At 33.0% G+C, this 24,395-nt stretch overlaps 1 protein-coding gene across 1 annotated transcript in view; it reads right to left on the bottom strand.

Annotated features, from left to right (window-relative positions):
• Positions 1-2,215: 2,215 nt before the first annotated feature.
• Positions 2,216-24,395, bottom strand: part of LOC114325609 (DNA-directed RNA polymerase III subunit RPC1) — a 66,984-nt gene continuing 44,804 nt past the window's right edge. Inside the window, exons 10-18 of the mRNA XM_028273711.2 lie at positions 24,079-24,187; positions 22,484-23,233; positions 19,999-20,274; positions 19,751-19,880; positions 19,561-19,679; positions 17,961-18,114; positions 13,487-13,671; positions 7,396-7,564; positions 2,216-2,493 (exon numbers count right to left, since the gene is read on the bottom strand). Coding sequence (XP_028129512.1) covers positions 2,284-2,493; positions 7,396-7,564; positions 13,487-13,671; positions 17,961-18,114; positions 19,561-19,679; positions 19,751-19,880; positions 19,999-20,274; positions 22,484-23,233; positions 24,079-24,187 — 2,102 coding nt within the window. The 3' untranslated portion in view covers positions 2,216-2,283. The remainder of the gene's footprint in view (positions 2,494-7,395; positions 7,565-13,486; positions 13,672-17,960; positions 18,115-19,560; positions 19,680-19,750; positions 19,881-19,998; positions 20,275-22,483; positions 23,234-24,078; positions 24,188-24,395) is intronic.

The raw sequence follows: 24,395 nt of genomic DNA, 5'->3' as shown, positions 1-24,395 counted from the left end.
ATGAAGGGAGAAGATATAGTTAGATTTATTAAAGCACAGAGACTGAGACACACAGAGAGAAGAAAAAACTACCTACTGATTAAGGTCACCAAATGGAAGCCCGAAACTGAAAGACCAAGGGTAAGACCCAGAGAGAGATGGGATGACCAGGATGAGATTTGATGAGGAACATCAAAATCCTGAAGGTGAGAAACTGGAGGGAATTATGTACACATCGAAATAAGTCCAAGAAAATTGCAACGAAAACCAAGTCATACAACAAACTTTGACAGTAGACAAGAAGACTGCGGAGTGATTGATCACAATAAGCGAATCAGAGAGCTCTAAGTAAGAGCGGCAAACATTCCACCCGGAATGAATAGCCTTAATGATGATGATTCAATAAAGAACTATGAAAGGAGAATAAATTGTGCTATTTTCTCCAGCTCTGTTTATCTATGTAGATTGGTGAGAAATATATCTACCACAAACCATACATACTCTAGTCTAGATGTTCCACGATCATGTTGTACTTTCGGATCGAATTAACGCCATCTCTTAATTGGAAAAGCAACTAAATTGACAAATTATAGTTGGTACGCGGGAATTTTAAACTATAAATTTTGCGGGATTTTTGAATAAAAGTTACAGCTAACCTACCCTGGTTAATATGCCAATATGAAATTTCGCAGGAAATTAAAACAACAGAAAGACAATTCAATGTTTTATTGAATAATTTTAAATTAAATGATCTTATAAGTAATATCTACATAAAAATACTAAAAGTCTAAAGTTCGTTAAAACATTGCGCTACTGAAGAGTATGGTTGAAATACCAATAAAACAAAAATCATAGTTTTACTGAAAACTTCAAATATTTCAGTTTCTTACCAAAATGCTAAACACTACTGTCAAGTGAAAGCAGTGTTTTTATAATAAATCAATTTAGTTGAATGAAAATGTTTGAAAGAATAAAAATTTGAAGAAAAAAATCTTCTGTGTAAAAGGTATATTTATTTGAAAACCCCAATAAAGGGCTACTTTAAAAAACAGAACGTTTTCGCTCTAAAGAGAGCATCATCAGTGTTCTAAGCAAGCTCTACATGCTAAGCCACCAAAAATACATGGGTTAAAACTCTTAAAATTTCGACTCAAAGTCTTACATTTACATTGACGTGTTGAATATTAAATGAAATTTAGAATGATACCTCAAAGCATCATATGACTATACCACGTGTATGTGGGTGGTTGAGTTGATTTCTCTGTCTTCACAAAGAGAAAGGTAAAAGCTAACTCTTTCTCTTTGTGAAGACCGAGAAATCGACTCGACCACCCACATGCTCGTGTAATAGTCATACTAGGATGCTTTGAGGTATCATTCTAAATTTCATCCATCGCCAGGATTTAATATTCAACACGTCAATGTAAGACCTTGAGTCGAAATTTTAAGGATTTTAACCCATGTTATTTTTGGTGGCTTAGCATGTAGAGCTTGCTCAGAACACTGATGATGCTCTCTTTAGAGCGAAAACGTTCTGTTTCTAAAAGTAGACCTTTATTGGGGTTTTCAAATAAATATACCTTTTACAAAGAAGATTTTTACTTCAATTTTTGTAATTAATGGTATACAGCCAGTTACAGGAAACTTTTCCTTATGGATTTGAAAGAATAACTTATAGGAAGATTTTTTATATAAATACCTTACTTGATAACTTTAAAGTCGGAATTGTATTTGCATGTAAACTTTTACAACCGTGCCTGAAATTTATGGAGGTGCTTTTTAGAATTTGGAAACCTACGGAGAAAAATATTGTTTTATTTACATGTGGAAACACAGCACGGGGTCATCGAACACATATTGTAAACTAAAATTCTGCTAAGAGATAGAATTGATTAAAATTGTGATTAACTCTGATTAAAAACGTAATACATACCACTAATAATAAAGCCACAAATTGTGAAGTAAATACAAAAATAACCCATTAATTAATTAATTATATTGACAATTATTGTCAATTCTTACATTTGACAAGAACATTGACTAAAGCGACAAGCGACATCTCTGTATTGGAAAGGCAAGTAATTTGCTGTCTTGACCTTGACCATTTACGTGAAAGGTGTAGAGTCTAGAGTATGTATGGTTTCTGATATCAACAGATCCACATAACAGTAAATATTGTTTAAGTCCTTTTGGTGTGTGTTAGCCCTAATCACTATTTAAATGAAACAAACTGCAATTTTTATCTTAATAATTTTATTTTAACAGTATAAAAATCAATTGAAAGCATCATACAATCGAATCAACTTAAGCAGTAATTTCTCTGATGGTCTCTTCAAACAATAAAGGACCAGATTCTGGGGTATGCTCGACACTGATCGGCTTGTGAAGTAATTTGAAGATTCCAGTTCCGATAGGCGCTGGCATTCCCATAATGATATTCTCGGAAACTCCGTTGATTTTGTCAGTCTGCCCGTAGTAGGCGGCATCAAATAAGTGGTCAGCAGTTTTTTCAAACTACAAAAAAGATAGACAATTGCAGTTATAAAGGACGAAAATGGTTTAATGTAGTTATACATATTAAAAATATGCTTTTATTGAAAAAGGATACTAGGGAGGAACTATGTATGTACAGGGGTTCTCATTATATTTTGACCCCCACTTATTTTCCTTAATTTCGGGAATACAAAAAAAAGTTTCAAATAAAAGTTGTATTATTTTATCTATACCGACCAACAGTGTAGACCAACAGACCAAATTTTGTATACAGGGAGTGCCCAATAAAATGCATCTTCAATATTTCAAATGGGACTCCCTGTATTTTTTTGTAGTTTTGAGTAGCCCTGCATTTCCTGATTACAAATATATAACATATAGGTCTGGATCCCGCGTATTAAAAAAAAGTTGATTAATAGCAAGCTGAAAATTTGTTAATAGCTTAAGGGTGTCTAGTCGGATAAACTTTGATATATGAGAACACTGGAACAGGCTAAGTTTAATTGTGGAACAGGTTAAAAATTTGGAACGGTCAGACCACAAAAACGGCACATGTATTTTGTCCGACAGAACAGACTTAAACTCTCCGAACAGAGATTAAACTCTCATGCAAAAATCAGAGAGCTATTTATCACCAAATGGGCGTTTTAATGAGTGGAACATGTAGAATATGTCAAATGACAGGAATTATGACAGGTGATAAATAGCAGTCTGATTTTTGCATAAGAGTTTAATCTCTGTTCGGAGAGTTTAAGTCTATTCTGTCGGACAAAATAAATATGCCGTTTTCGTGGTCTGACCGTTCCAAATTTTTAACCTGTTCCATATTTAAACTGCCTCTGTTCCTGTGTTCCCATATATCAAAGTTTATCCGACTAGACACCCTTAAGATATTAACAAATTTTCAGCCTGCTATTAATATTTTTTTTTCACACGCGGGATCCAGACCTAATAGTGTAGCATTAGTTTTGTTCTATAATGGCGTATGGTACTACAAAAGGGTAACCATAGGCTATGCAACTGACATTTCAACATGAAACAATTATTAATGTATTATAAACTGTCAGTCCTCATACCGAAATGGGTTATACTGCAGATGAAAAAGTAGATATATTCTCAATTTATGTAAAAAATAATAAAAACAAGCAAGCGGCAAGAAGAGAATATAGGCTGATTTATCCAGATCGACAGACTCCTTCTGCAAATGCATTTTTATATATTATCGTCATGTCATAAATGAAAAAATGTTTGAACAGAAGAAACGTACTATCGTAGGAAATGATGATGAATATCTTAATACTTTGCTTTACTTTGAAGGTAAAAATTAAATACTTAAATAATAGATTAAATCCATAATAACATTTTTATTTTAGAAAATTCCGAAACTAGTCTAAACAATGCTACTAATGCATTAGCATTAGAGAAAAGCCGTGCGACGATACATAGAGTTTTAAAAAAGCATAACTATAAGCCGTACAAAATATCACCGGTACAAGAACTTACCGATGTTCATAAGAGAAAGCTTTTACAGTCCTGTCAAAACATGCTTACAAATTTGAACAATATTCCTAATTATTTTTATAACATTTCATGGACAGATGAATCAAATTTTTCAACTTCAGGCATTTTTAATAGAAGAAATAGGTATTCGTGGGAACAGAAAAATAATAGAAAAAGAAAAATTAAGCAAATAAAAAAGTCAGGAAGAAAATCAATAAATGTGTGGTGCGGAATATTTCAAAACAAAATAGTTGGACCATTATTGTTTTATGATTATAAATTAACTGGGGAATCATATTTGGACACAGTCATTACAGAAGTGGATGAGTTATTAAATCAAAATTATACACAAAATCAATTGAATATTATGATATGGCAACAAGATGGAGCACCGCCACATAATGTCGTAGTCGTTCAAGAACATTTAAATAATCAATTTAATGTGTGGATCGGCAATAAGGGTACCATTACATGACCACCAAATAGTTCCGACTTAACACCATGTGATAGCTTTTTATGGGGGGTTTTTAAAAGAAAAAGTGTATTTTGATTCAAATACAAATATTAACACTATCACGGCAAAAGTTCGCGCGGAAATTGAAAATTAAATGGTCATAATAACACAATATCTGACGTATTAGAAAATTTGAGACGAAGACATTACTTGTGCATTGATAACAATGGAGGGCACTTTGAGCATCTATTGTAATCTTAAATGTAGTATTGTATCTTAAATGTAGTATTGTATCTTAAATGTAGTATTGTAAGTAATTAATTTTGTTGACTTTCTAAATATATTTTTTCTAAATATATTTTTTTCTTATCTTAGTATAGTATAGTAGTACCATACGCCATTATAGAACAAAACTAATGCTACACTATGTTATATATTTGTAATCAGGAAATGCAGGGCTACTCAAAACTATAAAAAAATACAGGGTGTCCCATTTGAAATATTGAAGATGCATTTTATTGGGCACTCCCTGTATACAAAATTTGGTCTGTTGTTACACTGTTGGTCGGTACAGATAAAATAATACAACTTTTATTTGAAACTTTTTTTTTGTATTCCCGAAATTAAGGAAAATAAGTGGGGGTCAAAATATAATGAGAAACTCTGTACATGAGTATATAGTCTCTTTTTAATGAGAGACAGCTTAAGATTTAATTTGTTTCAGAGGCCACCACTATCCATTTAAGTATGTTTCTTCCTCTAAGCGTCGTCAGAACGGCTTTGTGGTGCACTCTGAATCAAACTCAATCCAGCTGTTTAGTAAGGAAAATAATACGAAATTATTTACTAATGGACGCAATAGAGACATCTACTTAAACAGCGAGAAATCTGAAGTAAAGAAACACTACAGATCCGCTAGAAAGCAAAATTCTGGTAATAATAATCTAAAATCCGAGCCTTCTACAATTTGCAAGGCAAACCGACCGATAATTTATAAACGGGGGGAATCATCTTCAATTGCATTTTACAACCCATTAGAAAATAATTTCGTATCATTTTCCTTACTAGACAGGTGAATTGAATTTGATTAAAAGTGCACCACAAAGCCGTTCTGACGACTTCTAGAAGAAGAAACGTACATAAATGGATGTTGGTGATCTCTGAAACAAATTAAATCTTAAGGCTGTATGACACTATGCATTTTATTGTATCATTTCTAATATCGTTTCTGATATCGTTTCTTGTATACATTTTCTTGTATCATTTCTTGTACGTACATTTGTGCCCTGTATGACACTATGCAAGTTCTTGTATCGAAAACTGTATGAAATTCGGCACGTGATTGGTCGAAATTTTGTTTGTCACCCTGTCACGTTACATTGGTATGGTATGGTAGTACTGCGTCTACAGCTGATTTTAAGGATTTTATAAAATTTATAAACCTTTAAAAACAAATATTTTAATGTTATAATAACTAGAATTTTTACGTTGACTGTTGATTATTTGTGTTTTTTATTTTGTTTTGATATTTGTGCTAAAATATTTGCATTATAATTATCTTCAGTTTGATCCAAACTGGAACTATTGTATTTTCCTCTATTAAAAAATTATGCAATATGAAACCCAAAGTTATTCTAAATATATGGTTATTAGTAGAACAGTAGTCCATACCAAACGGTATATTAAGTATCAATAAAATATTTATAAATAATACCTACAAAACACAAATAAATTCATCAAGACATAAATCATATGATCTCATTTTCAGCCGCCATTATGACATTTAGAAGTTTTACCAGCAGGTTTTACGTTTTTGCTCTTTGCGCAGAAATTGGCGCAGTTATTGTACAAGAATCTGTGCCTGACACAAATTCTTGTATCGTTTCTGATATCGTTTCTTGTATCTGTGTATGACACTATACATTTTTTTGACATATCAGAAACGATATTAGAAATGATACAAGAAAATGCATAGTGTCATACAGCCTTTAAGCTGCCTCCCTTACCTTAGTTCTATACTACTAGGAAGCAAAAATTCGTTGGATTTTTACCTAGATAAATACACGAATTGTGAAATGCAATTGAGGGGACCAGATGCTAAGGGCACAAGTGACAAAATATTGAAAAATGAGTTAAGCGCATAAAATAATATTAGATAGTAGTAAAAATTTAGTGACAAAGAGATACAGTTGAATTAAACTACTGGTGGCGACATATCGCAAGTTCTAGTTTGACTACTTACAAAATATTCGAAAAGAGTTAGTGACAAACCGGTGTAACTACATTTGTATCCCTTTGCCTGTAAGGTGTTGGATATTATTTATAGTGAATCATTTAGCATCTTTGTAAATCGTGCTCTTAAAAAATTGTCCAAAATGAGTGAAATAATAACACAAAATGTACAAAGAAATTTTTCATAAATAAAAACGTTTAATTTTTACGTAATTTTTCTTTTATTTTAGTTTAAGAATTTAAGAAATTCGTAAGGTAGTGCAAAATTTGAAGCAGAGAGCGAACATTTTTTTTCCAAATTTCAAATATTTTGAATAAAAATAAATACTACCATTACAAAAGCTCTTAGAAATAGATAAATAAAAGGTATAAAATTAATTCAAAATAAGTCCATAAGTGATTAATTCGCTGTAGAATTTACTATGTAAATTTAACTTTGACTTCGTTTTTCTCAATTAAACCATTTTGTCACTTGTACCCCTTAGCATCTAATCCCCTCAATTGTAAACTTGCAAATTGTAGAAGGCTCGGATTTTAGGTTGTTACCAGAGTTTTGCTTTCCAGCGTAATATATCTATAGTGCTTCTCTACTTTAGATTTCTCGTAGTTTCTTTTTAGTATTAGAAAAGTAGTGTAAACACAGATTGTAAGAAGTAATCGTACAAATAAACAAAATTTGTAGATAAATAGTTCATATAGTGCATTTAATTTAACGTTATTATACTTAGTAAACTTACGGAAGCCAAATTAAGGACCGATTGTTTCATTTTCGACAAACCTTGCCGCGTTATACCGAGGACTTCCCCGGTATGGGTCATTTGTGCCGCCAACAACATGATGTGTCTGTAATCGACGCTCATTCCGTGGTTCTCCATGACCATTTTAATTTCTGACATAATCGTTTCCCTAAAACACAAACAATATTAGAAAGAGTAATAATACACAACATTAGTTTAGTTAGTTTAGTTTTCAATTAAAGATAGGCGACTGAAGAAAGCGATAAAATCGGCAACATTGCTTATGAGAATGAGCTGAATGGACAGCCTAAGTGTGACGTATTTCAAACAACTTAATTCTTTCTGAAAAAAAATCTGAAGTGTGTATTTTTACTAAAAAAGGGACATAACTCAAGTACAGTTACAACTAGGACCATATCTTCTTCCAATCAAAAATTGTGTTAAATACCTTGGACTCTATTTAGACAGAAAATTACTGTGGAAAGATACCATCCACCATGCAATAAAAAAAACCGAGAACGCTATGAATATTTTGAGAGCATTCTGCCATACCAAATGGGGAGCAGATCCAAATACCGCTTTACTTTTCTATAAAACAATGGTTAGAAGTATATTAGACTATGGCAGTCACCTATATGGAACAGCAGCACATACTCACCGAAACAAAATAGAGACCCAGAAAAACACAAAATATGTCTTGGTTATCTTAAATCTACCCCAATAAATATTATAGAAGTCGAATCTGTAGAACCTCCACTATCTTTCAGAAGGCAGCTAATTAGTCATAAATTTATGGCTAAAGCCATATCCAAAGAAGCCAGCTATCATCGTAACATTCACGACCTCACTGTCCTAGTACTCACCCATCCATATTGGCACTCAAAAGCTACTCCACTCCTAGTAAACAGCTATACCACACTGGCACAAATCTCTAACTCCCTGTCTATCAACAAAACTATACCTATCTACACCGAACCTCCCCATGTTTTCTTTTCAAAACATATAAAAACATACTACCTGGACCCAAAAGAAAACTTTCTAGAAACCATTAATGGAAGATGGCCTGAACACCAATACATATATACTGACGGATCCAAGTTGAATGGAAAAGTAGGCTGTGCCTTTTATGACGCAAACTCTTCCCAATATTACAAGTTCAAGCTACCAGATGAGTGTTCCATATATACCGCCGAAACAATTGCCATAGCAAATGCATTTAGATACGTCCAGTCGAGAAACACACATAATCATGTTATATTCACTGACAGTAAAAGTGCAGTTGACCGAATAACAAACTTGAAATCATCGAAAAACCTTACTAACATAGAGGCAGAAATATTAAAACTGAACTTTGAAGCAACAAAACAAAGGAAAACAATAACTGTAGTGTGGATTAAAGGGCACTCAGGAATAAAAGGTAATGATGCAGTGGATACACTAGCCAAATCAGCCACTGACACAGGCTACCATCTAACCACCAATATTGTTCCATATACAGATCTTACCTCCAAGTTTGCTTCACATTTAAAACAATTGTGGCAGCAAGAATATAATTCATCAGTCACAGGGCTTAACTATGTCGGCCACCAAAATAACATACCATTGAAAAGCTGGTTTCATGAATTAACCAAACGAAACTTCATTGTTACAATAAACAGAATAAGATCTAATCATGCTATGACTCCTTTGTACAAATATAAAATAGGACTGGATGAAAACCCATATTGTCCATGCGGAGAAGTTGGTGATATGAACCATGTAATCCTAGAATGTTCAAGAAATAAGAAGAGCATAGAATCATTTTTCGAAGAAATGGTAAATCTCAAATTCTGTTTGCCAACCAGTCTAAATTGTATAATTTTTAGTAATAATATTAACTTATATCAATGTTTGTATAATCATTTAATTCGTTGCAAAATGAAATTGTAAATAACTAACACCATTGTAAGCAATTCTGCGATACAAAATATTATTGTAAGTGTGTTCACGAAAAAATTAACATAAAAAAAAATAATTAAAAAAAAAAAGTTAAAAAAAAAAGTAAAATAATGATAAAAAAAAACAATGAAAGAAAAAGGAAATAAAACTAAACAAAATACTACATAAATAAAGCATTAAAAAAAACAAAATATAATTAAAAAAAAAATAAAAAAAAATATACATATAAAAAAATGCACTAAACAGAAACACACATTTTACTAACACAATAACATTTATCCTAGGGTGTGAGAATTTGAAAAATCAATTTATTTATATTGGATCAAAAAAATGCTCCCTTTATATTTCATAAATAAAAAATAAGTCTGGCTAATTGGTTCATGCCAAAGCCAATTATAAAAAAAAAAGTGTGACGTCACAAATGTCACAAAATTGGGAGGAGCTTATATTGACTCCAAACAATTTTGTTTGTAACGTTAAATGGTCAAAAGGAATTTTTCATTTATGTGCTTTGTGTGGCAAAATAAGACTTCATTTAGGTATTTCGTTAAAGAAACGTGTTAATTAAGAGATTTTTATTCGTTTTTGCTCAGGTGGCTTTTATTCCTTAGTGATTGAAAATAAACATAACCTTAAAACTGTTTACGTTCTAATCATTGCATTAAATTAACTCACCTGGGCAAAAACGAATAAAAATCTCTTAATTGACACGTTTCTTTAACTAAATACCTAAATGAAAAGTCTTATTTTGTCACACAAACCACGTAAACAATAAATTAAAAATTCCTTATGAGTGTTTAACCTTCCGATGACCAACCTTTTTTTGTTACACGGATGACCAAGGGGGGGGGGGAATGACCCCAAGTCAAAAATGTCAAAAATAACGATTAATAAAAAAATAAAGTTTTTTTTTTAATTTTGAATTTTTTTTTGGCATGGACTTTGTCATTCAGCCAGTCACAACATGAGTATTAGTGTCATGTGTAGTGTATGTTGAGTAAGTGTCTTGTTACTTTGCAAAGTCGACGTCATTAGCTTAAAACTACTTGTAATTACACATAATAGACGCTATTTTACTAAACATCAATTTCAGAATATATTTTTTATTCGTAAAATATAGGGAATTTTTTGTATTTCAAAATATGAGGATATCTAGAATGATATTAAAGTCAAATAAAAAAATAATGTGTTAAAAATTAAAAATACTTTTGAATTTATTAAAGAAAAACCTACGCTGGGGTCACAATTTCCCCCGCTTGGTCATCCGAAGGTTAACAAAATTGTTTGGAGTCAAATATAAGCTCCTCCCAATTTTGTGACGTCAAGACTTAGGATGTCCATGTCACTGTAGGATTGACGAATAACTGAATACATTGGCGCGACTCGGGTGTGGGAAGCGGGGAAGCAGTGTTGCCATGTATTGAGTGTACTCCTATTATATATAATTTAAAAGTAAATACACGGTTTTATTAAAAATAATACCGGGTCAAACGAAATTATTTCTAAGCCGAACGATATGGCTAATATATTTGTTGAACATTTCTCGACTATTGGAGGAAACCTAGTAATGAAAATTGAAAAATCAAACAGAAATTTTTTTACAAACTTATGTAAGAAATTCCATTGTCATAAGTCTCCCGGTCTTGGTAAATTTAACACAGGTGAGATTCTAAAGGGGATAGTAAATTACATTGTAAGCCCACTAACATACATATTAACAGATGTCTTCAGATAGGGTATTATCTCAACGCTTTTAAAAGGGCTGTAATTTCCCTGGTATTTAAAAGTGGTAGTCAATTGGAAGTTGGAAATGACAGACCTGTATCTTTGCTATCTAACTTAGCTAAAATATTTGAAAAACTTCTTATGATACGAATAAATAATTTTCTAAACAAATTAAATATCTTGCCAGATAAACAATTTGGTTTCCGTGAGTCCAAATCGACTTCCTTCTTCATGTGCCTTGTCCGTTGCGGACGTTGGCTATCATCATAGAAATTTTAATTTTGTTTGTGGCGTTTCTGAAGAACTCGATCGATGTTAGTCCAAACCATGTGTCTTCTTCTTCTTCCGGGTCCGGGTTTGCTCTCTATTTTACCCTGTATTATCAGTTGGAGTATACGATATTTATCATGCCTCATAATATGACCGAGGTATTCAAGTTTTCGTTTCTTAATTGTGAAAGAGATTTCTTTTTGTTTTCCCATTTGGCGCTATATATCTACGTTGGTGGTGTGAGTCGTTCAGGATATTTTGAGGATACGTCAGTACACCCACATTTCGAATGTCTTGAATAGCATCGATACAAGATGCTATTGAGTTTCTAAATGGTAAATTAGCAAGATCAATTGATAAAAAGCCTCCTTTGTGTATCTTTGTTGGATACAGTTCGCCACCCGGATCTTCTTGCAACAATGGAGAGAATTAGCTTAAGGTACTAGTACACTTTAGAAGACCAACAATAATCATTTTTTTCAAGAATTTTTTCCTCAGAACCTTTATTAAAAATGAACATAAAACTTTTTACATATTAATATCTAACTCTTAGAGAGTACAAAAAATATATCTTTTTTCATTTATGTACGTACACTAATATTGTAGAGGGCACAAAAGTCGAGGCCTCGAAAAATGATGGCGGACAGTTAATCTCAGGATTGGGATATCTTACACGAAAAAATCGTACTGCATATGAAAAAGGAAAGATTCTTACGTGACAATTTTACACAATTTAACCAAAAAATAAAAAATAAATATTTTTTGATCATGAAAAACTGAAGAAAAACGGACGATTTTTTCACAAAAATTTTTCAAATTTCCGTAAAATCTTTTTCTTTGCGGAATTTTCACTAACTGGTAAATTGTCACGTCAGAAACCTTTCTTTTTCAAATGCCGTTCGATTTTTTTGTTTCAGAGATCCCAATCCTGAGATTAACTGTCCGCCATCGGAACTACTTTTTTCGAGGCCTCGACTTTGGCGCCCTCTGCAATATTAGTGTACGCACATAAATGAAAAAAGATGTATTTTTTGTATTCTTCAAGAGTTAGATATAAAAATGTAAAAAGTTTTATGTTCATATTTAATAAAGGTTCTGAGAAAAAAAATCTTGAAAAAATGCTTATTTTTGGTCTTATAAAGTGTACCAGTACTTAAAAGGAACTGTACTAGAACTATTTGCGGTATTAGCTTCAAAAAGATCTCAATGTGTTCATATACTGGGAGCCAGCGTATTTAAGCCGGTGAACTATGGAGTGCCTCAGGGCACAGTATTGGGACCAATATTGTTTAAATATTAAACAATTTGGTTTCCGTGAGGTCAAATCGACACAAGATGCTATTGCGTTTCTAAGTGGTAAATTAACAAAATCAATTGATCAAAAAAAGCCGGCTTTGTGTATCTTTGTTGATTTGGCTAAAGCCTTCGATACAGTTAGCCACCTGGACCTTCTTGCAAGACTGAAGAGAATTGGCTTTAGAGGAACTGCACTAGAACTTATGCGGTATAAGCTTCAAAACAGAACTCGATGTGGTCAGATACTAGGAAAAGCGAGTGAATTTAAGCCAGAGAGTTGTGAAGTACCTCACGACACAGTATTAGGACCATATTATTTAATACCTGTATAAATAATAACGTGTGATCCAAAATTATTGTCACCATAGGTGGCTCTGAACGACAGAGATAGCTCTACAGTGCATGTCTATTATTAATTCAGATATACCTTCCAGTTTACGTCAACTGTGACAGATACATGTCAGTGTACGTACTTCAACTTAAAAAACACTATAATTGAACATAAAAAGTAGCAGAAGAAGCAACATTTTAACTTTATACGAATTAAAAGGTCTTGAGATTGGGTATCGTTTCAACGTATTTTCAATCTTTATTCTTTGTTTGGAATAGTGATCATAACAACACTGAATATAGCCACAGTTGGCCGTGACGTCACACTCCGGCGGTCTGTCAGATTAAAACAAGACATTCGTAATTTTTTGCACGGATAGCTTTGATCCCAATAATTGTGGATCGCTCGTTATGTATAACTTACAAAGTTCACGAGATATTCTCAGTTTTGCAGATGATACTGCAGTATATTATGAAGACTCTACCTGGGAAGAATTAAAAAGTAAAGTTACTACCCTTAATTGATAATTACCTTGCGGCTTCTATTCCTAATGTGTGATAAACTTCCATGATGTTGTTCGAAATAGTTTTCTTTCCGTCTACTCCATAAGTGGCCATTACTTCCCTCAAATTGTTACCTTCCACACAAAGACTGTACCGTGGAGTACCACCTTTGTCCTCTCGTGCAATAACTGCCCTGTTAACGGTTGGTAAACCCTAAAATAGATCGAAAAATTTCCGTTAAATAACATATTTAGTCCATATAATTAAGAGTTGGAATAGTAAAGTTGGTTAAAGTTAAAGAAATAAATAATCAGTTAAATAATAAGAAATAAATAAATGCTAAATACATTAATTTAAATTTAACTTTAAAACCCCTACTATCACACTACGACGTCACAAGCCACGTCTACTGACATCTGTCATATGTCAAGTTTTCTTTTCTTTCATCAGTCATTTGTTTCGTGTTCCGTGAGATCTGTCTGAGCCGGAAACTGAATCGTTTCTGAATAAAGTTACTGAATTACATGATTTATCATGTTATTTGTCAAATGATTTGATCATGGAGTGAAATTTACATGTTGAGACTGTGTGATTTGTCATATGATTTTGTCATAAGCATTGTTATGAGGCTCGTCATGGGCGAAATCATATGAAAAATCACATGATAAATCATGTAGTGTAAAGTCGACTTAGTTCGCTATTGTTAACACGTTTTTCCAAAAGAGGAGATGCTACCACATCTTGGGATGTAGTCAAAAAGGATGGAAGAAAGCACGAGGATAAAATTAAAATAATTTTATAAGGATCCATTATAAAGTATTCATAGGCATCATCTCTGTTCACTATTGGACGTAGGTCTCTGGTAACCTTCTTTATGTTTCCCGGTTTTAAGCAGCTAGTAGGACACTGACCAGAAACCATATTGTCTTGGTCTTCACTCGATGATGAGCTTTGTTGTGTCCTAGTCCTAGTCCAACTGCAGAGTAATTTTTCACCCGGCATCTCTTGTTCTTTGGCGTATTTTTTCATTAGGTATTCGATTTCAATGGCAGAATTCGAACATAGAGCGTTTTATTGATCTTTTGATAACACGCATTATAAGACGAACAATAGTCCATTAAAATGTTACATTTTTTAAGCCATACCTTGCATTTGTTAGAGGAGTCAACTTTATTTCTTTAATGTATAGGGCGGATCAGTAGAAGCTTCATTTCAAGTTTTTGGAGTCGCCACCCTTGTCCCCCCGGCCGCCATCTTGGAAATGGGGTGCAAAGGGGTTTCGCGCTATATCTCGTAAACTACTACTCTAAATTTTCTACGATTTTGTTTCTATTACTTTCTATTGTCAAGTGACCAACAAAAAAGATATAAACAAAAATATGTAAAAATTTTTTAACAAGTTTCCTTTTGGAGCTTATAACTTTTTTTCAGTTCATTTTAAAATAAAATAACATTATAGCAATTTTGTAGAGGGTTTTTCAGCGAACAATTTCCACTATAAAGTTGTTTAATTCTATTTATTTATATAGGTTTTACAGCGCTCCAAACTTGACCAGATTCTCGAATGCTCATAGGGATGCAATAAAACCAAAAGTTAGGCTTACTTTTCTATTTATATATATTTTTTATTCATACAATTTATTATGATTTTAACATTCCTATGCTATTATTAATCTGTTTTTGACCTTTCTCCCCACTATAAAACTTATAACCCTAAGCATATATAGAAAAGGCCCAAGAAGTTGTTTGAGGACAAATTCGCCGGTTCGGAAGAAGAATGACGCAACCGCAAAATGCAAAATTCTTAAGAAGAACAAAAAAACGATTTTTGATATCAAAATCATAAAGTATGATCAAAATTAGGCATTCACCACACCGTGGTCAGTATCTCGAGATATAAGCGTTTTTTGGGATGTGCCGCTTGTCTATAAAGTATCATAACTTTTTTTCCTATTGTATATTTTGACTTAAATAAAAATTAAAGCTCTGAGAAAAAAAGAAAAAAAAATAAAAAAAAAAAATAATTAAATAAAATAAAAAGTTACTAAGATCTAAACCTCCGCGAGGTTGAATCGGGTTTAGGTCTTAGCGCGATAAAAAAATATACAAAAAAAAAAAAAAAAAACTAAAAAAAAAATAAAAAAAAATAAAAAAAAATAAAAATAAAAAAAAATTAAAAATGTAATAAAAAAAAAATGTTAAAAAATATAATAAAAAAAATAATAAAAAAAACAGAGTAAAAAAAAACAGTAGTACTAATAGTTTTAAATTTAGATACTAAGCATATATTTTGTAAAAGAGAGAATTCAAAACACATTGACTGGCCAGTTGGTTGCTTAAACCAGTGCCAATAAAACATAAACACACACACATATTTTGACTTAAAATTTTCCAAAAAACTTCTTCATGAATTATTTTTTATTATTGTGTTGGTTAAAATTATAAACTAAAAAGTTTCTCACTCAACTTTTTTAAGTAAATATGAAACTAACGAAATATGATGACAAAATGTTTAATAATTAGCAACTCTTTTTTAATGTGTTTAACCCGCCAGTGGTCGCTATGAGATTTTCTCTCACGGTTTCAGAAAATTGCGCACAACTTTTTTTCTGGGAAATTATACGCGCTGTAGTTCCTTGTAGTCTCCTAACTATCCTCCCTCGACAATCTAATAGACTCGTCCGCTCAGATAGTGACTCAGTTTACTTAGTATCACCATATTTTTGAATCAGTGCGCTTCATGTGAGAGATTCTCTCATCAAGCGACCACCGGCGTCATCAACTGTGTATAAAAATGAATGTTATTTTCCCCGTAAAACCTAAAATAATATCCTTTTATGATGTAATAAAAGGCGCCGTGGATGTGGTCGATGATATGAAAATCCTATATCATGTTTCACGGGTTGATTATAGATGGTCACTTACCATATATTTTTCAATGTTAAATATTGGCGGCATCAATAGTCACATTTTATATAAAGATAATAATAATAAAACAGAAAAACGTCGTGTCTTTTTAAAGCAAATTACTTTATCGTTGATGAAACCTAATCTTTTTTGTAAAATTTTGTAAAGAAAGGCAAAAGTTGGATATGTGAGAGAAAATCTCACGCGCGACCACTCGCGTAACAACCTACCTAGCGAACAATGCCGGGTTAAACATTTTGGAAAAATTTCATTGTTATCTACATATTATGTACTTCAAAGATGACACAGTAAAATTTTCAAAAGGAAATATTTACAGCGACCAAAGATACAGCGAGGTAAATTTGAAAAATCGTCAAAATTGATTTTTGGCATTTTTGTATAAAATTTGATTTTTGAACATGTTCCACCAACTCTAGATAAAAATAAACTTCATATTCGGATTCAGCGACCTCATCATCATTCTCTTTGCCTTATCCCTATGCGGGGTCGGCTTCCCTAATTGCATTTCTCCACATAATTCTATCTTGGGTCATATCAATGTTAATCCCCTTTACCAACATGTCCTGCCTTATCGTCTCCCCCAGGTCTTCTTTGGTCTTCCTCTCCTACTCCTTCCAGGAATCTGCACTCCAGCTATTCTTCGTATTGGGTAATTAACGTCTCGACGTTGAACATGACCAAACCATCTTAACCTATGCTCTCTCATTTTGGCATCAATTGGTGCCACACCTAGACTTCCCCTAATATACTCATTTCTAATTTTATCCTTCTTTGTCACTCCACTCATCCATCTAAGCATTCTCATTTCCGCCACATGCATTCGTTGTTCCTCTTTCTTTTTCACTGCCCAACATTCAGTTACATACATCATAGCCGGTCTTATGGCTGTTTTATAGAATTTTCCCTTCAGCTTCATTGGATTCAGCATCGGATTCAGCGACCTCGAAAACATAAAAATAGACCAAAATTGGTCATTCACCTTAAATTTGATTTTCGTGGTCGGCATAACGGTTGATGCCGCTCGCCTAATATATAGATAGAAAAGTATTGTTTTTCTATGAGAATTCGAGAATCTGGTCAAGTTTGGAGCGCTGCAAAACCTAGATAATAAATTAAATTAAACAACTTTATAGTGAAAATTGTTCATTGAAAAATCCTCTACAAATCGCTATGATGTTATTTTATTGTGAAATGAACGGAAAAAAGTTATAACCTCCAAAAGGAAACTTCTTACAAAATTTTCTCTCATTTTTGTTTATAACTTTTTTGTTGGCCACTTGACGATAAAAAGTAATAGACATAAAATTGTAGTAAATTTAATTTTATATCTAATTAAATTTTCTGTAGGATTGCTAGTTTAGGAGATACAGCGCGAAAGCCCTTTGCACCCCTTTTTCCAATATGGCGGCCGGGGGACAAGGGTGGTGACCCCAAAAACTTGAACTTAAGCTTCTACTGAACCCCCCTACACATTAAAAAAATAAAATTGACTCCTCTAAGAAATGCAACCCTAAATGTAACATTTCAATGGACTACAAAAAGAGGAACATGTTTTGGAATAAAAAAACGCTTACCTTAACCACTACGTTAGGAATCAGTTCCTTCAATTCACCCAGGGCGAAATTAAGCCTTCTGGAATTTTTGCTTCTATTGGGATGGACGGTTATGATAGTATCACTTTCCACACAAACGTCAGCTGGCTTCAACTTCAATTTTGATGTACATATGCTAAAAATTAATACATATTCGGTTTGTGGGACGACTCACTAAAGATTAAACAGAAAAAGAGAAAGATTCTCTGCTTCAAAATAAACGCTTATTTTCAATATTTAAATACACTCCTGGCCAAAAAAATCCGGTCACCTTAAAAATGGGTCATTTTTGATTTCTCGAATCTCTTAAACCTGTTGTCCGATTTTAGTGATTTTTTTAATATGTTATAGCCTTATTCTCTAAGAATATCGATGTAGTAATAGTGTTGCTGAACAGCTAAATGTCATTGTATACCGGGTGTAACAATAATACTGTGTTTTTCCTGAAATTTCGTAACACCCTGTAAAATATTCTAGCATTTAAAAAATATTGATTGCAATTAAAACTCAATTGTAGCCTTAGCCTTTCTTAACATTCTGCTTTTTGATTCATTCACTTATGTTGGATAATGAAAAAGTTAGGTACTTTGACAACTAACCATGTTCTTCATCAATACAGGGTGTTTCTAAATAAGTGCGACAAAGTTTAAGGGTTAATTCTGCATGAAAAAATAATTACAGTTTGTTTTATAAACATATGTCCGCAAATGCTTCGTTTTCGAGATACGGGATGTTGAATTTTCTCTTACCAACTGATGATTTATTTATTGCTCTAAGACCGGTTGAGATATGCAAATGAAATTTGGTAGGTTTTAAGAGGTAGTTATTTCACTTTTTTTTGATATACATACAACTAAAAATTTTATATTTACCATTGGGGTGCATACAGGTAATATGACCCGTATGTACGCCAATGGTGAATATAAAATACATAATTGCATGTCAGGAAATGCGTAATAACTGCCCCTTAAAACCCACCAAATTTCATTTGCATATCTCAATCGGTTTTAGAGCAATAAATAAATCGTCAGTGTGTAAGAAAAAATTCAACATCCTGTATCTCGAAAACGAACCATTTGCAGACATACGTTTATAATTCAAACGGTCATTATTTTTTCATGCGGAATTACCCCTTTAAGTTTGTCGCACTTATTTAGAAACACCCTGTATTGATGAAGAATATGGCTAGTTGCCAAAGTTGTCAAAGGACCTAACTTTTTCCTTATCCAACATAAATGAATCAGTCAAAAAGCAGAATGTTAAGAAAGGTTGAGGCTACAATTGAGTTTTAATTTCAATATTTTTTAAATGCTACAATATTCCACAGGGTGTTACGAACTTTCAGGAAAAAACACAGTATTATTGTTACACCCGTATACAATGACATTTACCCGTTCAGCAACACTATTACTACATCCATATTCTTAGATAATAAACCTATAACATATTCAAAAAATCACTAAAATCGGAAAACAGGTTTAGGAGATTCGAGACATCAAAAATGACCCATTTTTAAGGTGTCCCGATTTTTTTGGCCAGGAGTGTATATGAGCTCACTTAATCATAGTATCATCGTACTTACCTATATCGGACTGTTTCAGCATTTATTTCTAATTTTAATAATCGTATCCTCTCATAATTCATTTGAATTAACAAAAATGCGTCATTTTTGGTATATATTTCATCTATGAATGTCGAAATCTACAAATTGAACAATATAAAAGTAAAATTGCATCGTGAGAAGATAAAATTGTGTTTATTAGTTAATTTACCTCCCCTAAGGTAGTCCTTTCAATTCGCCCTTTGACTTCTCTCGCGAACCATTGGTCTGTATTGTTTACTAAACTAGCTGTTATGATGGGCGTACTTATATTTTTGCTGGCGTTAATAATTTCTTTGATTCTGAAGAAGATAAAACCAATTAATATCACAAGTTTTGTGGAATGTAGAAGTATGTAATACAAAACTCGATCGGTATGACTTTGGCGGTTACAGATATTTCTGTCGACCTGTACCTTACCTAGGAACTCCTTGGGTGATGTTCATGCTGGCAACACCGGCAAAGTGGAAAGTTTTCAACGTCATCTGCGTACCTGGCTCTCCTATACTTTGAGCTGCCAGCGCACCTACTGCAGTACCTGGTTCTATGATAGATCTCGTGTACTTCTGCCCACACGTTTCTAAAAATGTGACCAACTGACTGCACGTTAAGCGTTCGATTTCTTTCGCTATGGGACTACTGCCGAACTTGTTCTGTACGTTTTCTACTCTTCTTGCAATGATATCCATAAAATTACTAAAAAAAATAAACTCTAAACAGTGATATAAACATATAATAATAACGATAATATGGCCGACGACGAGTATTTTCTTCTGTTAAATATTGGTCCTTCGAACCGAAAATAAACATTGATGGTACGCATGTTATAATTGTCGCAGTGTTAACACATTCTTAAAAAAAAAAGAAGATATACGTGAATGTCAGGAAGGTTAAGAATCACGTAAAAAGCGTAGTGTAAGCATTAAAAGCTTTAAAACGACATTAATAGACAGGCGCTGCAAAAGCACTACAAAAACTTTCACGAAAACAGCGCTTCAACATTTTTAAAAAGCATTATAAAAGCATTAAAAAGCATAATAAAACCAAAGAAGCATTATAAACGCGCTAAAAAAAGCTTTAAAAAGTGCTATAAAAGCGTAATGAGCAATAAAAAGACACCACAAAAGAGCTTTACTGCTTTAAAATCGTTATAAGTATGGAACAGGCATTATAAAAGCGCTGCAAAAGCTCTAAAAACGGGTTTGAGCATCAACAAAGCATTAGAAAAGAGGTTACAAAAGTTTTAAAAAGCGTTATCTTAATCAAAAAAACATTGTCGATTGAACAAAGCGCTTCAACATCTAAAACGGCAGCAAAAAAAGCGTTATGTCCATGGAAAAATGATTTAAAAGCTATACATACTTCAAACAGAGTTAAACAGCGTTATAAATTTCGAAGAAAAATAAAAGCGCTCCAACAGCTCTTTGAGCATCGAAAAAGCAATATAAAAGCACTGCAATAACTATAAAAAATATGGCCAGAGCATTGTCAGCATCAAAAAAGCAACGTAAAAGCATTAAGAAATTGTATTATTTTCAAAAGCATTAAAAATGTTGAAAAAAAAACTATAGAGCGCCATAAAACTAAAAAAAAAAACGTTAAAACAGTGATATTACATATCATAATAAATACAGGGTGTTTGGTAAAGAATGGGCCATAGCTTAACCTCAGGTTGCTGAGGTTAAAATAGGCCGATTTAAGCTAACTTACCTTAGTACAAAGTTTATAATAACCGAGATACAGGGTGTCAAAGTTAAACTTTTTTTTATTTATTATTGAATATTTCCTGACAGGTATGAGATAACAACACGAAATTTGGTATGTGGGGGTTTTTTGGATCGAGAAAACTAAATTCCCTACCAAAAATTATGTATCGCCCAGATGGCGCCACTTTCAGCACTCATTTATTACGTTAATTTTTTTTTATCCCTCACTCTGTATAATTTTGACATTAATTTTTAGTCTCCTATTAGTTTTACTTAAAAAAGGAATACTTCTTTCATCTCCCTAAACTCAACCGTTTTCGAGATAAACGCATTTTAAATCTGCGATACACCATCATTTTTAGCATAATATCATTGTAGTTCCACCCGAAAAATATCTTAAAACCCTAATAATTGTGCCAGTTCTCAAATTTATGTCAAATTATCGCAAATTCCATTTGAAGAAATTTGCGATACATTTTTGGATAATTTTATGGTTTTTAAGTTATTTTTCGGGTGTAACTACAATGATATTATGCTAAAAATAATGGTGTCTCGCAGATTTAAAATGCGTTGAGTTTAGGGAGATGAAAGAAGTATACCTTTTTTAAGTAAAACTAATAGGAGAATAAAAATTTTAATGTCAAAATTATACAGAGTGAGGGATAAAAAGAAATTGAACGTAATAAATGAGTGATGAAAGGCGTATGTGGCGCCCTCTGGGCAATACATAATTTTTAGTAGGGAATTTAGTTTTCTCGACCCAAAAAACTTCCACAAACCAAATTTCATGTTGTTATCTCATACCTGTCAGGAAATATTCAATAATAAATAAAAAAAAGTTTAACTTTGACACCCTGTATCTCGGTTATTATAAACTTTGTATTAAGGTAAGTTAGCTTAAATCGGCCTATTTTAACCTCAGGAACCTGAGGTTAAGCTATGGCCCATTCTTTACCAAACACCCTGTATATCATAGTCAAGCGAAACAAAAGTTAGAGCAACTGATGGAGGCCAAAGAGCAGTTTTCTCAGGTCGCCGAGTAGTTTTTCTTTCATTACACATTGGTCCTTCGAACCAGGTTTCAACAAGTATAATACGCGGAATATGTATACAATGATGTTAGAGCTGTTGAATCATTATGATCAGGTAATAAAATTAAAAGAAAGACATAAATATGTATATTAAAAAATTATACTCACACTAATTCTGCCCTAAAATCTTCACTGCACTCTTCAAGTGCATTCGTAGAGATGAAAGCTTTAGTCGCCCTTCGAATTTGATCCCCATCTAGAGCCACTTCTTGTCTATAAGGGCACTTCGCCTTGATATGATCCAAAACTCTCTCAAAGTCCACGGGACAATCTTTTCCTTCCATATACGTCGGATCCAGCCCGTCGCAACCGTAATTCAACTGTATTATATCCCCTTCAGCGTTCCTCACTGAACCATCATAATGAACCACCAAATCCTCCAACGCCTTCACCAATCTTCTCTGCATGTATCCAGTTTCGGCGGTTTTGACAGCGGTATCTACCAATCCCTCTCTTCCGCCCATGGTGTGGAAGAAGAACTCGGTGGGGGTAAGCCCGGTGTAGAAACTATTCTCGACGAAACCTTTGGCTTCTGGTGTTCTAGAGTAGTGTTCGAAATGTGGAAGAGACCGATCATCGAACCCATTGGGTACTCTTTTTCCGTTCAGGGCTTGCTGACCCACGCAAGCGATCATCTGAGAAATGTTGATGAAGGAACCTTTGGATCCAGACAGAGCCATAATGAGAGGACTATTCGTCGAATGCAGTTCGGCCACACAAGCCTGGCCTGCATGTTCTCTGATGACGGACAATTCTTTTAGAATTACTGCTTCTAGGGATTCTTCGACGGTGCAACCTGGTTGAGTAGGGAGTTTTCCTTCGTTCATTTGTTTAATGAAGTCCTGACATTTGGCATACCTAAAATATACAAATGTAAATCTTAGGAAAAATTGATTTGCGCGTGTAAATGAGTCGGGTTCCCATTGGGTGCATGCCCACACAAATCATACATACTCGAGACTCTACACGTTCCACGGCCATGATAATCTTTCGGATCGAATTACCGCCATCTCTTGACTGGAAAGGCAACTCAATTGACAAATTATAGTTACGCGGGAATTTCAAACTATAAATTTTGAATTTTTGATGAAATTTCGCAGGAAATTTAATGTTTTATTCAATAATTATACTATAACTTAAAATTACCTTAAAAGTTCCATCTACATAAAAAATACTAAAAGTCTTAAGTTCTGTCTAAAGTTATGGTAGTAGGCAATGTTGTAATCGGGGCTGAAATACCAATATAAACAAAAATCATAGTTTTACTGAGAACTTCAAATATTCCAATTTGTTTTGAAAATGCTAAACACTACCGCCATGTGTCATGTGAAAGCACTGTTTTTGTAATAAATCAATGTTTAATATTTACTTGAATGAAAATTTTTGAAAGAATATCTTGTAAGAAGATTTTTTAGATAAATACCTTATAATCTTTTACAAACTTCCGAAAAATATATATAGACCCGAAATGTTGATGACACACTCGTGTATTGGAATAAACTGTTTCAGGATAGTTGATTGTCAATTGTTAAATGTGACCAGAAAATTCACTGAAGGCGACATCTCTGAATTGGAAAGGCAACTAATTTGCTGTCTTGACTTTGACCATTTACGTGAAAGGTCTAGAGTATGTATGGTTTGTGCATGCCCATAACGAAAATAATAAACTATTAGTAATACTAAGTTGAATAATATGTACTTACCCTTCACTTAAAAGTTTGTTCTTTCGTCTGATTAAGTTTTCTCCTGGAGTAACATCCCCTATTCCTATGGAGAATCCCGTATTCATCAAGTAATTTGAAGCCAACCGGGCTAGAAATAATAAAAAAATTACATAACAATATCAATAATATATTTTTGTAAAATTTTGAATAGGACTGAATATAAACAATGTTGTGAAAACGTTGCAAAGTACAATAAGGGCCAAAACAGCATTCTACAAATGTTAAAAAGCATTATAAATGCGCCGGAAAGGATTTAAAAAGCGTCACAAGCATTGATGAATCATTATAAATGCGAT

The sequence above is a fragment of the Diabrotica virgifera genome, chromosome 9 (genome assembly GCF_917563875.1).
Source record: "Diabrotica virgifera virgifera chromosome 9, PGI_DIABVI_V3a".
Lineage (NCBI taxonomy): Eukaryota > Metazoa > Arthropoda > Insecta > Coleoptera > Chrysomelidae > Diabrotica > Diabrotica virgifera.
This window is presented reverse-complemented; position numbering and strand designations above follow the sequence as displayed.